Raw genomic sequence first — 13,209 nt, 5'->3', positions numbered from 1 at the left:
TTCTTGGCACATTCTTTCTGTATCTGTATATACATGCTCATGAAAGCACTTGAGGATTATGACCCAACCTTTATTTGTTTTTTCCCCTTGTATATTTGTATGCAGACTTTGCCTCATGTTTGTTGTAGTTGTCGCAGAATGCAGCCAAATAATTCTTTGTAAATAACATTCCTTCTACACATGGCCAAAATGGATGTGGGGATGCAAACTTTCGCACTGAACTGTATTTGTGCCGTGTCTCGCTCGGCTCCGGCAGCGTGCTTGCAGTAGTGAAAGGACTTCAATTGAAAGTCGTTTCCTAACAGTACATCTTTGTTAGCAGCAGTTCTTGGCATCTGCGCACCAGCACAACCACAACACATCTGCTCCATTTAACCCACAGCACACAACCGTCTCATGCCCAGTAACAAGAAACACATTTACATGTTTATTAAGGATTGCATTCTATGTACTATTTAACCACATATACAATGCCGAGCGAAAGTATTTACCACTTCTTTACGTTTCATAAAGTTACAATCAGGAACTCTGCTTTAGGTCATGTATCTACTCTTGAGTCTGCTATAAGTATTCATTCCCGTTGATGTGAAATCCTGCTGCGACTGTGTGCCTTCGGACGTCGAACAGAGTCCATCTGTGTTTAATCAAAGTGTAATCTGATCTCAATATAAATACACCATTTCCAGGAGCTTGTTAGAGTACACATCTGAACATCATGAAGAAACGAGAAGCTTTCAAAACAAGCTCTGACAAAAGTATTGGTCACAGTCTGGGTATTGGTTATATATATATATATATATATATATATACATATATATTTTAAAAAAAGAAAAAAAAGGTAAAACTCTATTACAAAGTCAGGGACTGGGTAAACAGACACCAGTGAGGGGAAGAATAACTTTAAAAGTGGTAGAAGCTGTATACAAGACTCTCACTGAGAAAGAAAAGCCACTTAACAAACAGGGAGGAGAAGACACTTAACATTTCGAAAAAAATAAAGTTCTCTGGACTTCAGTTTCAGATTAAAAACTTCCAATGCTGCTTATTATACTATAGACATCATGCACACTGACATCGTCAGCAACCTACTGATGACTGCAATCAAGTCTATTCGCATGCTTCTGAACAGCCAAAATGTAAATATGAAAACAATATGAATAAATACAGTCCATACTCAAATGTATTAGTTGTCAGTTTTCTGTTCCTCAGTCGTGGAATTTTCACGTTGCATCAAAGATATGTCAGCTTCTGACTCTCTGTATAAAACTTTCACGCTCATCCCAATGTTTAGACCACTGTAAAATAACATCATATATATTCATCTGTTGGTTTTATCCCAAGTCTCACCACCGCTTCATCTGATTATCTCATTACGAAACGAGACATGTATTTGTGCCGGGAAACTGGCCTGATGTTTTGCAATCTGCTCAGTGAGCCTTTCGCCACTTAGCACACTTCCTTGAGGTCTCAGGTGATTTTATTGTGCCTCTTTCAAGAGAACTGGTTGTGAAGATCTAAATTTACAGCCAGATTTCTGGAAATCTGTTTTGTACAGTGTATATCAGCTGACTGCAAAATCCAGTAAACCTGTTATTTTATAAAACCTACATACTTGATGTGTATTTGCAGATAAAAACAAAGATGACTCACAATTTGAATAATAACTTATACAAGGTTAGGAGCAAAGAAAGAGATATCTGAATACAGCTTTCATTTAAAAAGTAAAAAGAGCTAAAATGTTTCCTGCTGATTCCTGAGATTACAGATCAGATGTACTAGATGTTTCTAGTTACAATGATGTCAAAGAAAGTTCCTCATGAGGACATTAACCATGTGCACAGTTACAAAACACGTGTGTGTGTGTGTGCACTTTATGTAGCTAGGACAAACTTTCTGTCCGTAGCTGTGTTGTTTTGTAGCTATATGTTGTTGTCTTATGTAGCACCAGGGTCCTGGAGAAACGTTGTCTTATTTCACTATGTACTGCGTGAGCTATATGTGGTTGAAATAACAATAAAAGCTTCTTGACTCGACTTGGTGTGTGTGGATGTTTGTTTTTGTGTGTGTGTGTGTGCGTGTGTGTGAAAATGGAATGAAGGGGCACGGAATGTGGCATGCTGATAAAACTAGGATGAGAAATTATGGCTGGAATTCAGAAGTGCAACAGCTTCTCAGAAAGAGCCTTCGCTGATGCTGAACTTTTTACCGTAGCACGATTAATTAATATGTTGAGACCACAAGTTATAATTCCTGACCACGAATTGCATACTCACTGAAACTAGTGGATTTTTTAAAACTGAGTCAGACCTAGAAGTGAAGAAATAAAATTAGATCAGTGTGGCATGAAGATTTTTCATAATATTAAACAAATTAAAGAAATAATCTAGTTTTTCCTCGCCGTGTCATTAGCTGTAGACCCTGACTTAAGCATGAAGCTCAACATTACATTACGTTTGCTGTCTCGTGTAATTATACGTTGCCTGAATCAACACTCAGCAGCTACCTGTTATACAAATACACGACTTTCAGCTAAAGATTTTGATTTGAAAGAGTACAGTCATGCCTCCGCTGTGTGCCTTTGGATGTACAATCGCTTGTTACTACATGCGATGGCACAAATCCACACGATACTTGTACACATTTAGTAACCATCAGGATGTTTAAACTACACAGATGAAGAAATACAGGTTTCATTATATTTGCACTGTAAATTTGCACTCATCATGCTTAATCGCAGATTATGTCGGTTAAGGGCGATGGCTGTCATTTAATTGCCTCATACCACAAGAAAAAGGTCAGATGCAAGAGACGAGCTCCAACATGCTGACAGCTGAGTGGACAAAGAAAACAAACCTGCATCCTGTTAGACTGGGTTTTAAAATCAACTCTATTATACTCATGTCTCATGTTTAAAGTGCTGTGTAAATGGAAAGTACAGTTCGGGTGCCAGAGATCATAATATTTGCACTATTTTGCTTTTTTTTTTTTTTTTTTTTTACAGCTATGTTTATTTTCATTTAAAACTAAAAGGGCTATACGTTTGCGGCAGCTGTTTTGTCGTCATTTTTGTGAGAATGTTTAAGATATCAAGCCATACCTCTTTTTCAGCCTGAGATTCTTAAACGTTCTCGTCTAAAACATTGATAAACATCTCGCATCTGATAGGCGGAATGTAAACATCAGTTCTGAACAACGTCGTTGCTGTATGCTGGGGAGAAAACGCAATGAGAGCTAAAGGAGGAGACCCGAGTCTCCATTCCGAGCTCTGAAAGGGAGGTGAACTAACCAAATAAGAAGGCTGAGCTTTAAAAGACACTGTGTAAAGTGAAAGAAACCACACCAGCAGACTAGCACTCAGGTCTTTTCCATCAGCCAGGCACGCTCGTAGACCTCGTAGCAAAGTAGAGGACGTCACCTATAACCCTGACACCATCACAGGATGTCACAGTGTTAAGGTTAGTGTTCCTGCCAGTGACTGGGAAGGCATACCAGCACTGGTAGGCTTGGAAAAAGGATACAGATATCCCCAGAGGTCTGTAGCACACAGGAAGATATGTCTGTCATTGCTAGGCCAGTACTTCCTCTGATAGAGCCAAATAACTGGGAAATTAGATTAGCAAGGCATTGGGTGGAGGCTTAGAAATGAAAACAAAAACAGAAGAGATGCATTCCCTTACAGAGCTCACAAGCTTCACTGAATTTGTCTTCATTTATGGATGCATGCCGACTGGCTTTTTAACATTTTCCATTTCCATCGTGTTTCATATTTTTAGTTAATAGCATCAATATGAAATAACTAGGTTTGACAAAAGCTAATTTGATCAGGTTTCTTAAACAAAAGGCATAATTTTATTTGTTAGTACTATGCAAACAATTATAGAGCTCATCCAACAAAATCTAATTAGTGTAGATTAAGGATACAAGCCCAGTTAAATCCACTTCAGCACCAGGATTAAGAACCAACCAAGATAAGTGTACTAATTAGCAATAGTTGCCTTGCATTAGTTCTCAGGAAACTTGATGTACTGCCCTTAATTTTTACTACGTCCACCATTACCACATTTTTGCTAGTTATCAACACTTAAACATTCCTGGCAAACCTAGTAATTTGGCATAGGTAGAGTCCTGATCAGTGGAAACAATTCATAACCTAAATCATTAGGTTTCATCTTTATATGAATTAAATACAAAATTTAAATCCTGGACATAATGAACACAGCCACCTTGCTCTTAACTACAGCTATTTCAACCAAGCCTAAAGGGAGGAGAAAAATTCAGCCTTAAATGAACACGAGGTTTCTATACATTAAACATAACCCCAACACTTCAGATTTATTGTTACTGTTTGCTAGACCCATGCAGGCAAGACCATATTAAGGCATCAGGGCAACACAAGTATGGTAACCAACCTTAATGAGTCCAAAGTAGGACAGTAGAGGACAATACTGCCATCTAGTGCAAGCTACACCACTCAGAGCCAGTATTTTTTTTTTAAAAATCATTTTATTTTTGCCACTCAACTTGCAACATTTATTAAAAACCATTTTAAAAAAAAACAAACATGCCATTAATGGCAATTAGCAATAGATTTTCATAAATAATTCCTTTGAAGTATTAACATTGAAAAAAACAGCCATCAAGGCTGCACACCAACTAAACAGTGACACACCAGAACAGCTCAAAGCTCAATTCTCATGAGCGGCTCTTGCTAACCCAATGGTATTTGTCCACCCGTGGACCAGAGAAGGCATAAGATGGTCTGTAGTTTTTGAAGCCATTGTGTTGAGGGTATGGACCATTTGAATGCTGCTGATAGCCATCACCAGGATGAGGCTTCCTTTTCGGATAGACAAATTCACCGAACTGCAAGAATAATGTGGTATGGATGTTTAACAATATAATTCAAGACCAAGAACTTGCTGAGATGGACATTACATGGCTAACTGGACTGCTATAGACACAATCAACAGTGCAGGGGTCTTTAATCTTATCCAAAGTGTGGCTACAGGCCTTCATTACAGTACGATTAGAAGACTTGACATGATGGGAGACTGAACCAATTAACAAGTAATCAGGTACGGCTTGGTTGGGAACACTTGACCTTTGTGGATAAGATTGAAGATTTCTGGGCCAAGGAATACCATTAACAATCTTAGAGTACAGTATCCCAAACCTTGGTCCTGGAGAACTATTGTGCAGTCATTTAGCCAATTACACACCCTTTCCTAAATAGAAGCAGGCATGTTGGACAACTTATGCAAGACAGGAATTTCTACATGACCACAGGTTGGTAACCTGCCTTATGAAATACCTGATAAACACTGTTGGGATTGGACACAGTAGGGATGCACTTGGGCTTTGGCACAGATCGTGTACTGCTGCCACTGCTACTGCTGCTGATCATGCTGCTGTTAGGACCTTCTTCATCTGAAGACGTCCCAGAGTGGTAGTCTGAGGAAGCACGCTCCACAGCATTGTTAATCCTGCGCGAGAACTCACTGTCTTTTTGCCCCTCCAACAGAGTCACACAAAAAGGTGTGGTTCTCTCACCATACCTACAAGAGAAACAGCTTTACATGTACCAATAGTGTATGGCAGACAAATCTTACCAATTTTGACAAGGACATTTATTTTGCAAGATTTGCCCAGCCATCAGAAACCACATCATGGTACCATTACATCATACACAAATGCAAAGCCACCAAGATCTTATCAAGATTTTTACCGGCATGACACTTCACCAGGATCTACCCAGATGGTGATCTCTTTAGGCAAACCCAGGTCATCATAGTCAACACCACTCTGTTTGCAAGAACGGTCAATTATAGGATCCCTCAACTGGGCCTTGTTCATCCTCAGACACCTGAAAAACAAAGGAAGTTTAATGTATAGATCAATTCCTGCAATATTTAAATCAATTTCATGCTTCTTTACCACATTTCCCCTCACCGGAAAGCCTGTCCTTTGTATGGCTTTTCCGGGTACCAGTGGCTTTTGTACGTTTCAAAAAGGACCGAAGTAAAAGCCACGGCAAACCTCTCCCGGCACGAGCGCTCCAGCTTGCCATGCTTCTTTGCCAGTCTCGCCACAAAGAAAACCGTAGCAGCAATCTCTTCCTTCATTTTCTCTAGACACAAGTCTTTTTTTTGCTTTAAAAATGTAATTAAAATGTTCTAAAAACCCAAGCCTAGCACCCAGACTGCTGCTAAAAAGGACAAAAAGAAAAAAAAGCAAGTACTTACAAAGAATTTAAATCACAGCATGCTGTGAAAGGGAACTGATGCTTTTTAAAGGTCACATTAATGACCAATTAGATGTCTCAACAGGTGATTCATATTGGGGAAAGCCTCCACTTGACGAGCACGTGTTTTTGCTGATGTTGGCCACTAGATGGCATTACAGTTTTTTCTCCAGAGCTTGTGCCATATCTTATCAGGACCGCTAGGATGGAACGTGCCTAAAATTGACAAAGAATTTCATCATTTTTAATCTATAATGCAACAGGCCACTCATAAACTTGCAAAATTGTGTTTAACTAAAAGATTTGTATTGGAAATCTAAACTTTTCTTGGTTTTAAGCTTAACATTTTCTGCAAAAACAAACACTGCTATATCTATATTTCTAAATACACTCTTGTAATTACTAAGGAAAAAAAATGTGTCCACATTTTAGACGACTCAAAGACTTTTGAAGAAAAAGAAATTGAGAGCATTGTTAAATGGGCTGGAGTAGACAGAGTGTCCTATAAGCTGCTGATGGAACAGCAAGGGGCAAAAGCACAAGGCACTTTATAAATGCTGCCCCTTGCTTTAGATGGAAAGCTTTGACCGCTTAAGAAGTGGACTAGGTGTCAGGAATATGTGTTTAGTTTTGAGATTGAAAGCACAAAAATGTGGGGAAAAGTTCCAATCAAACCAGAATATAATTCATCGTTCAGATTTGATTGCCATCTCCTCACACAAGGAGAATATTATATTCAATATTTGTATCTAATACAGACTTTCTTGGAATTAAACTCCTATAAGGGAATGTACAAAACACTTTCTATACTCTTTTTTTTTGGGGGGGGGGCAGTTTGCAGCTTAAATCCTGTACTCACATTTCCAATTATAAATGAAATAGTGCCTTAATATAGTATTGAAGTAGGATCTGTGTATAAGTCTGAGATGATGCCATTAGATCTCTGAAGTCTGTTTTTTCCATTTTGTTTGGGAGAAATGTTCAGCCATGATGGGTCATGTTAATATGTAAGTATTTGTTCAACAGATGTTCAGAATTTAGTAGTTCAGCTTAAAATAATAAATCAGTAGGTCCGTCCATCACACCTATGGAAAGGAATGGCAGGTCCAGCTTGTTTTTAAGAAGTGAGAGGAATTTAAACAGTATTTATCCATATGACATGTCACTGAGTCATATGACACACAATCCACTTTAGCCATATTCAGAAATCCTGATCCTGAGTATAACAGGAAGTTAATTAGTAATTTGGACAATAATACCAAATCAGGTTTTCGGTTTATCAGTGTTAAATTTTTATTTCAAACATTTAAGGATGCAGTTTGGGGGTATATGACCTTGGACATCATGCCCTCGTGGATAATGTTTTGACTTCACAGCGGAATCATGAATTGTGTCATAGAAGCTATATGCCATGGATGAAAATAAATAGCCTGTGATGTCATTTGTTGTTGATATGTTTCTCATCCTTGTTTTGTTTTGCTCTAATTTCCATTCCGTATTCAATTTCTCTTCTAGGGACCAGATGATGGATTTATAAATTATTACAGATGTGGAAGTGGCCACTTTTTGTATTTGCCTTTTTAAAAAAATAAATAAATAAAAATAAATAAATAAATAAATATATATATTTATATATTTATATATATATATATATATATATATATATATATATATATATATATATATATATATATATATATAAATAAATGTGACATAATTAGTAATAAATAGCCCTTTCTTTTTTTTTCTCATGTCATTGTTTGTAGCATTTATTGCATTTATTTATAATTTACTAATTATAAAAAAGTCTTGTGTAGATGACATGTTGAATGCACTCAATGTTTCAAGAATAAAACAAGGATTCAAAAGTTGTCTAATACAAGTTGGTTGATTTTTCATGTCAGATTAGCTGTTTTGTGTACAGAGCAACCAGCAACGAATAAGATGCTAGATGTTATACTACAGGCAAGCCTGGGCCTGTCTTTAGAGAAATGTTCAATAAATAGTTTCTGTGGTGACCCTGAGTATCTATTGTCCACCATCGCCCCAATGTGTGGGTTATAGCACATACCCTACCAACTGAAAAACAATCCCAGCTCAGAGAAACATTAGTGCTCGGGTTTGGTCTGTATCTAAGGAGTGGATCAGCAGTTTTTGTTTTTGTTTCTTACCTCTGAATTGACAACGGTGGGCTGCGTTAAATGGTTGTCCATGTTAACAGCGGTTACTTTGATCCTCCATGTGACTCAGGTAAGGGGGTGATTATCTACATCATCAGAGTGAAAAATTAACTAGAGGGTGGAAATAAAGCAAAAGTGCATAAGAACAAATGATGGTGATGCAGAAAATAGAAAGTATAAAGGTATAAACCAATATACCTGGAATTATACTTATTATAGTAGTACTTTATATAGATTTTACACTAAAGACATTAAACTCCACCTCTGATTCTATAGATATACTATAAGAGGTAACTGCCAGCCTCATGAAGTGCAATTTAGTCACTGGGTCATCTGTTAAGCCTGGAGCCAAAATGTAGTCATACTTACGTGGCCTTAATAAATGCAGAGTTTCTGTTAGTATCATAACAACCACCATTAACAGTGATTACAGACGGTGTGCAGTCATGTTGGAACAGGAAGGGTCCATCCCCAAACTGTTCCCACAAAGTTGGGAGAATGAAATTGTCCAAAATGTCTTGGTATGAAGCTGGAGCATTAAGAGTTCCGAGCCCCCCAAAAAACAACAAAATTCAATGATTTGGAGGGGTGTGCCAAAACTTTTGCCAATATAGTGTACACTTGAAAAAATAACTGTTATGTTTTGTTTTTTAATGTTTTTATGTAATTAGCAGAAATACTGAGCATTTAAGATCATAGATAATTGTCTAAAAATAAGAAAAACCTAATGATTTTATTTTTAAATTTCGTATATAATATACTATATACAGCTCTGGAAAAAAAAAAAAAAGAGACCACTGCTCAATGTCCAGATTTGAACCCTGTTGAAAACCTCTGGAATGTCATGAAGAGGAAGATGGATGGTCATCAAGCAAAGCTGAGCTGTTTGCTTTTTTGCAAAAAGAGTGGTGTACAGTTCCCCAACAGCAATGTGAGAAACTGGTGGAGATCATGGAGCCAAAAACGCATGCCCATCGGGGTAATTCCACCAAATACTGATTTCTTAATGTTATTTAGCCAAAGCATTAACACAATTTGTTTACAAATGATTTGCATTTTGTTTTATTTGAGTTATTAAAGCTCCGCAAATATACTGCATGATCTTGGGTTATTTTGATGTGTTGTCATTTCCTTTAAATATACACTCTCAATAACAATAGCAATAATAATAGAAATGTTGTCACAAAAAATGAAACAAAACTGTTCATCTCACCAATACATGAACCTGGAAGAAAAAAACAGAAGAAACTGATTATTTTGCAATGGTCTCTTCTTCTTCTTCTTCTTCTTTTTCCAGAGCTGTATAAACTATAATATACAATATTTAAAAAGGAGGGGAATTTATTTGTACTATCGCGAACTTTCATTCTTTTTATATGTTTTTTTTTTTGTCAATTTATATCCATAATTTTCATGCCTTTTGACTATTAAAGGCTAATTAATGACAATGTTAAAGGTGTTAATTATACCCGCGCGTGCTTTCTTTTCTGCCGCACGCGCTCTGCTGCAGTTGTGAGGGTGACGTCGGGCCAGCGCGCGCTCTTTAGCGCCCTCGTTCCCGCCTCCGGCGTCTCGCGCCTCAAGAGCCGCTCAGTTTAAACGCGCAAAAGCGGCGTGCTATAAAAGCTGCGCGTGCGAGAGTGTGAGTTCACAGCCACAGAGAAACAGTTTCATCGAGTTCTTCCTGTGAAGCTTTCCTTCGGTAAGTAGGCCTGTCATTATGAGGGACACGAATAAGAGTGTTTTGGTCTCGAATTTGTGTAGAATAGATAGAATTTTCACCTCTTTCACCTGTGAAATAAAATCTGTAATGATATCTGCCAATAATTCTAAAAAATGTTAAGGAATCCTGGCAAAGATGCAACAACCATTCAAGATTACCACAGAAAGGAGAAAGGGTGCATGGTTTGCTCCAAAAACTTTTCCAATCCATGAAATTATTATTATTATTATTATTATTTGTTCAGGTGAAAGATGACGCCACTCATTCATTCATCTTCAGGAGACACTCTCCCAGGAACACCGTGCATGAGGTGGGAATCCACCCTGTATGGGATCCCAGTCCACTGGATGACCCTCATGCTCACTCATACACTCATTCACACCTCGGGCAGCCAGTTTATCTTCTGGCATGTTTATGGGAGGAAAGCAGTCAAACTTGGAGGAACCTTAGCAAAGACACTATCCTAAGCTCAGGATCGAATGAGGAGGCCAGAATCAATATAGAGACTTCACTGAACATTTCTAAAAGGCTTTAGAAAATAAAAGGGTTTACCTTCCGCAGGTGAAAGATAGATATTAAAGGAGCATGAAGGTACCATGCCAGTGGTACAGCAACTTAAAACTTATAACGGTTTTCAGGGTCCTTTGTAGCCCTGAGGAGCTTCTTAGGAAAACCTAAACCTATGAAAGACTTTTTAAATACATTTATACATATATATATGAAAATATATAAAATTACATGAGGGTGCAAAGTTTCATTAACGGCTTCCACTATGTACCAACCTTGAAATAAACCTAACTCTATCAGATCTCAGAGAGTGCATCAGTGTATCAGCAATCCATAGTTTTGATTTTGGAAAGCATTAGGATCTGCACAGTAGTCATAAAGTGAGCCTTGTTACATAGCTGGGTATATTTCTTAAGGAAACAAACCAAATGTAACTGATCTGTGTACTTCTGACCCAGCAGGTGTGACGTAGAGGTGCATGGCAACGACAGGTAAAGGCTACGATACACAGAAAACCAGAAGACACAGATATGATAGACGAGAAGAGTGTAAGGTGGCATTCCTTTAAACTGGACTGTGAAGGAAGAAGAAATGGTGTATGTTAAAGTAAGTATGTCACAGGTGAGTGGTGATCGATTATATGTAGACTTTTCTTACACATGTGCATTTTTTGTAACACGATCTAGTGATATTTCTTTAACCACATTGCCCGAATATCCTTTTTTTGTGTGGATATATTGCGAATTTGTGTCGCATAATGTATTAAAACAGCAGCAGTTACATGCAAAGCAATTTGTGAAATGTGAAATGTGCAAAATGTGAAAGTTCCGAACGATCTCGTTTTTAGTGGATTATATTATTTAAACCCAAAATCTGCAATATGTATACCAATTATTTTTGAATATGCTAATTTTAGCATTCTAGCTACTGATACCTAGATACCTTTCCTTCTCATTTCTAATTTCAGGTCTAAAGGTTAAGTGTTATTTGTCAGGGTATTCATTTAGCTATGTATGCATGTGATTGTGTCTTGAAAGCTTCCTATTCCATCTTCAGAGGTGAAAAGGTGTCATCGTCGTCGTGAACCGTTCACCAGGTTCTCCAGTTGGGGTTGGTTTGTAGGCAGTGTTGTTAGCTGATTGCTTTACACAGACTACAATCACTAACCATACTGCCAACACAACAGCCTGCAGTCAAGCACAAGTCACTGTGTACTTATTTCCCCTCATACTATCCAGCATTATATTATTTGTGCTTATGTAAGACATCGGTATAAACCTCTGATTTGCCATGCAGCCAAAAATCTGCTGCTGAGTGTTGTGTTATTGTGTTTGTGCCATGCTTGTGCTCGGGAACACATGCTGTTTGGTTATTTGGCAGTGTAGTTAGCTGATTACAATTTAGACCCACAGTAATCACTAACCTCACTACCAGTTGAACAACAGCTCTAAAACAACTCGTCTTATTATTCCCCTGCATCTTGAAAATGCTTACAGTGTAATGTATCTTCATAATAAATAAAGAAAAGGAATATTAATATGTCTGAGTGTCTGATTTACCCCAAGCTTAGATTGCCTAAGCCTTGCATTATGACTTTCAGGGTCTAAATCTACAGACAGCTTTTCACAAAAGTCTAGATAGCCCTATTACATTAATCTACTTAAACTTATAATTGATCTGTAATGCTTATGTGTTTTTGATTGGACTATAATTACACCGATCAGCCATAACGTTATAAGCAGTGAGAGGTGAAGTGAATAACACTGATGATCTCCTCATCATGGCACCTGTTAGTGGGTGGGATATATTAGGCAGCAAGTGAACATTTCATCCTCAGAGTTGATGTGTTAGAAGCAGGAAAAATGGACAAGCGTAAGGATGTGAGCGAGTTTGACGAAGGGCCAAATTGTGATGGCTAGAACACTGGATCAGAGCATCTCCAAAACTGCAGCTCTTGTGGGGTGTTCCCGGTCTGCAGTGGTCAGTATCTATCAAAAGTGGTCCAAGGAAGGAACAGTGGTAAACCGGCGACAGGGTCATGGGCGGCCAAGGCTCATTGATGCATGTGGGGAGTGAAGGCTGGCCCGTGTGATCCGATCCAACAGACAAGCTACTGTTGTTCAAATTACTGAAGAAGTTAATGCTGGTTCTGATAGAAAGGGGTCAGAATACACAGTGCAGGACGGGTCAGGGCTGTTTTGGCAGCAAAAGGGGAACCAATACAATATTAGGCAGATGGTCATAATGTTATGCCTGATCGGTGTACTGTAGCTTAGTTGTAGAGCTATGATGCATATACAGTAAAGTACCATGTGCGAAGTACAAAATGGCAAAGCAATAATAATAATAATAATAATAATAATAATAATAATAATAATTATTATTATTATTATTATTATTATTATTATTATTAAATAATAATCTTACATTAAATAGTTCCAAATTCTATATTTATGAAACAAAACTGAAATGAGGAAGAAGATGATAATGATTATGCTGCTGCTGCTGCTGCTGCTGCTGATGATGATGATGATGATGATAATGGTTGTTTGTTGCAT

General features: G+C 37.8%; 1 protein-coding gene across 1 annotated transcript; it reads right to left on the bottom strand.

The window, feature by feature from the left end:
• Positions 1-4,546: 4,546 nt before the first annotated feature.
• Positions 4,547-8,935, bottom strand: btg4 (B-cell translocation gene 4). The gene is made up of 5 exons (XM_058383708.1): positions 8,413-8,935; positions 5,950-6,457; positions 5,726-5,863; positions 5,312-5,555; positions 4,547-4,863 (listed from the first exon to the last, which is right to left on the bottom strand). Exons 2-5 carry the CDS (start codon positions 6,120-6,122, stop codon positions 4,693-4,695), a joined length of 726 nt encoding a protein of 241 aa, XP_058239691.1. The 5' UTR covers positions 6,123-6,457; positions 8,413-8,935; the 3' UTR covers positions 4,547-4,692.
• Positions 8,936-13,209: the final 4,274 nt, after the last annotated feature.

The sequence above is a fragment of the Hemibagrus wyckioides genome, linkage group LG28 (genome assembly GCF_019097595.1).
Source record: "Hemibagrus wyckioides isolate EC202008001 linkage group LG28, SWU_Hwy_1.0, whole genome shotgun sequence".
Classification (NCBI taxonomy): Eukaryota; Metazoa; Chordata; class Actinopteri; order Siluriformes; family Bagridae; genus Hemibagrus; species Hemibagrus wyckioides.
The sequence above is the reverse complement of the archived record's forward strand: the minus strand, read 5'-3'. Positions and strand labels throughout refer to the sequence as shown.

Excerpts from the sequence above, each read along its gene's own strand:
- btg4 (XM_058383708.1), bottom strand. The coding sequence starts at position 6,122 with ATGAAGGAAGAGATTGCTGCTACGGTTTTCTTTGTGGCGAGACTGGCA. Across the intron at positions 5,556-5,725 it reads CCTGGTGAAGTGTCATGCCG|GTATGGTGAGAGAACCACAC; the intron begins GTAAAAATCTTG and ends TTTCTCTTGTAG. Across the intron at positions 4,864-5,311 it reads ATCCCAACAGTGTTTATCAG|TTCGGTGAATTTGTCTATCC; the intron begins GTATTTCATAAG and ends TTATTCTTGCAG.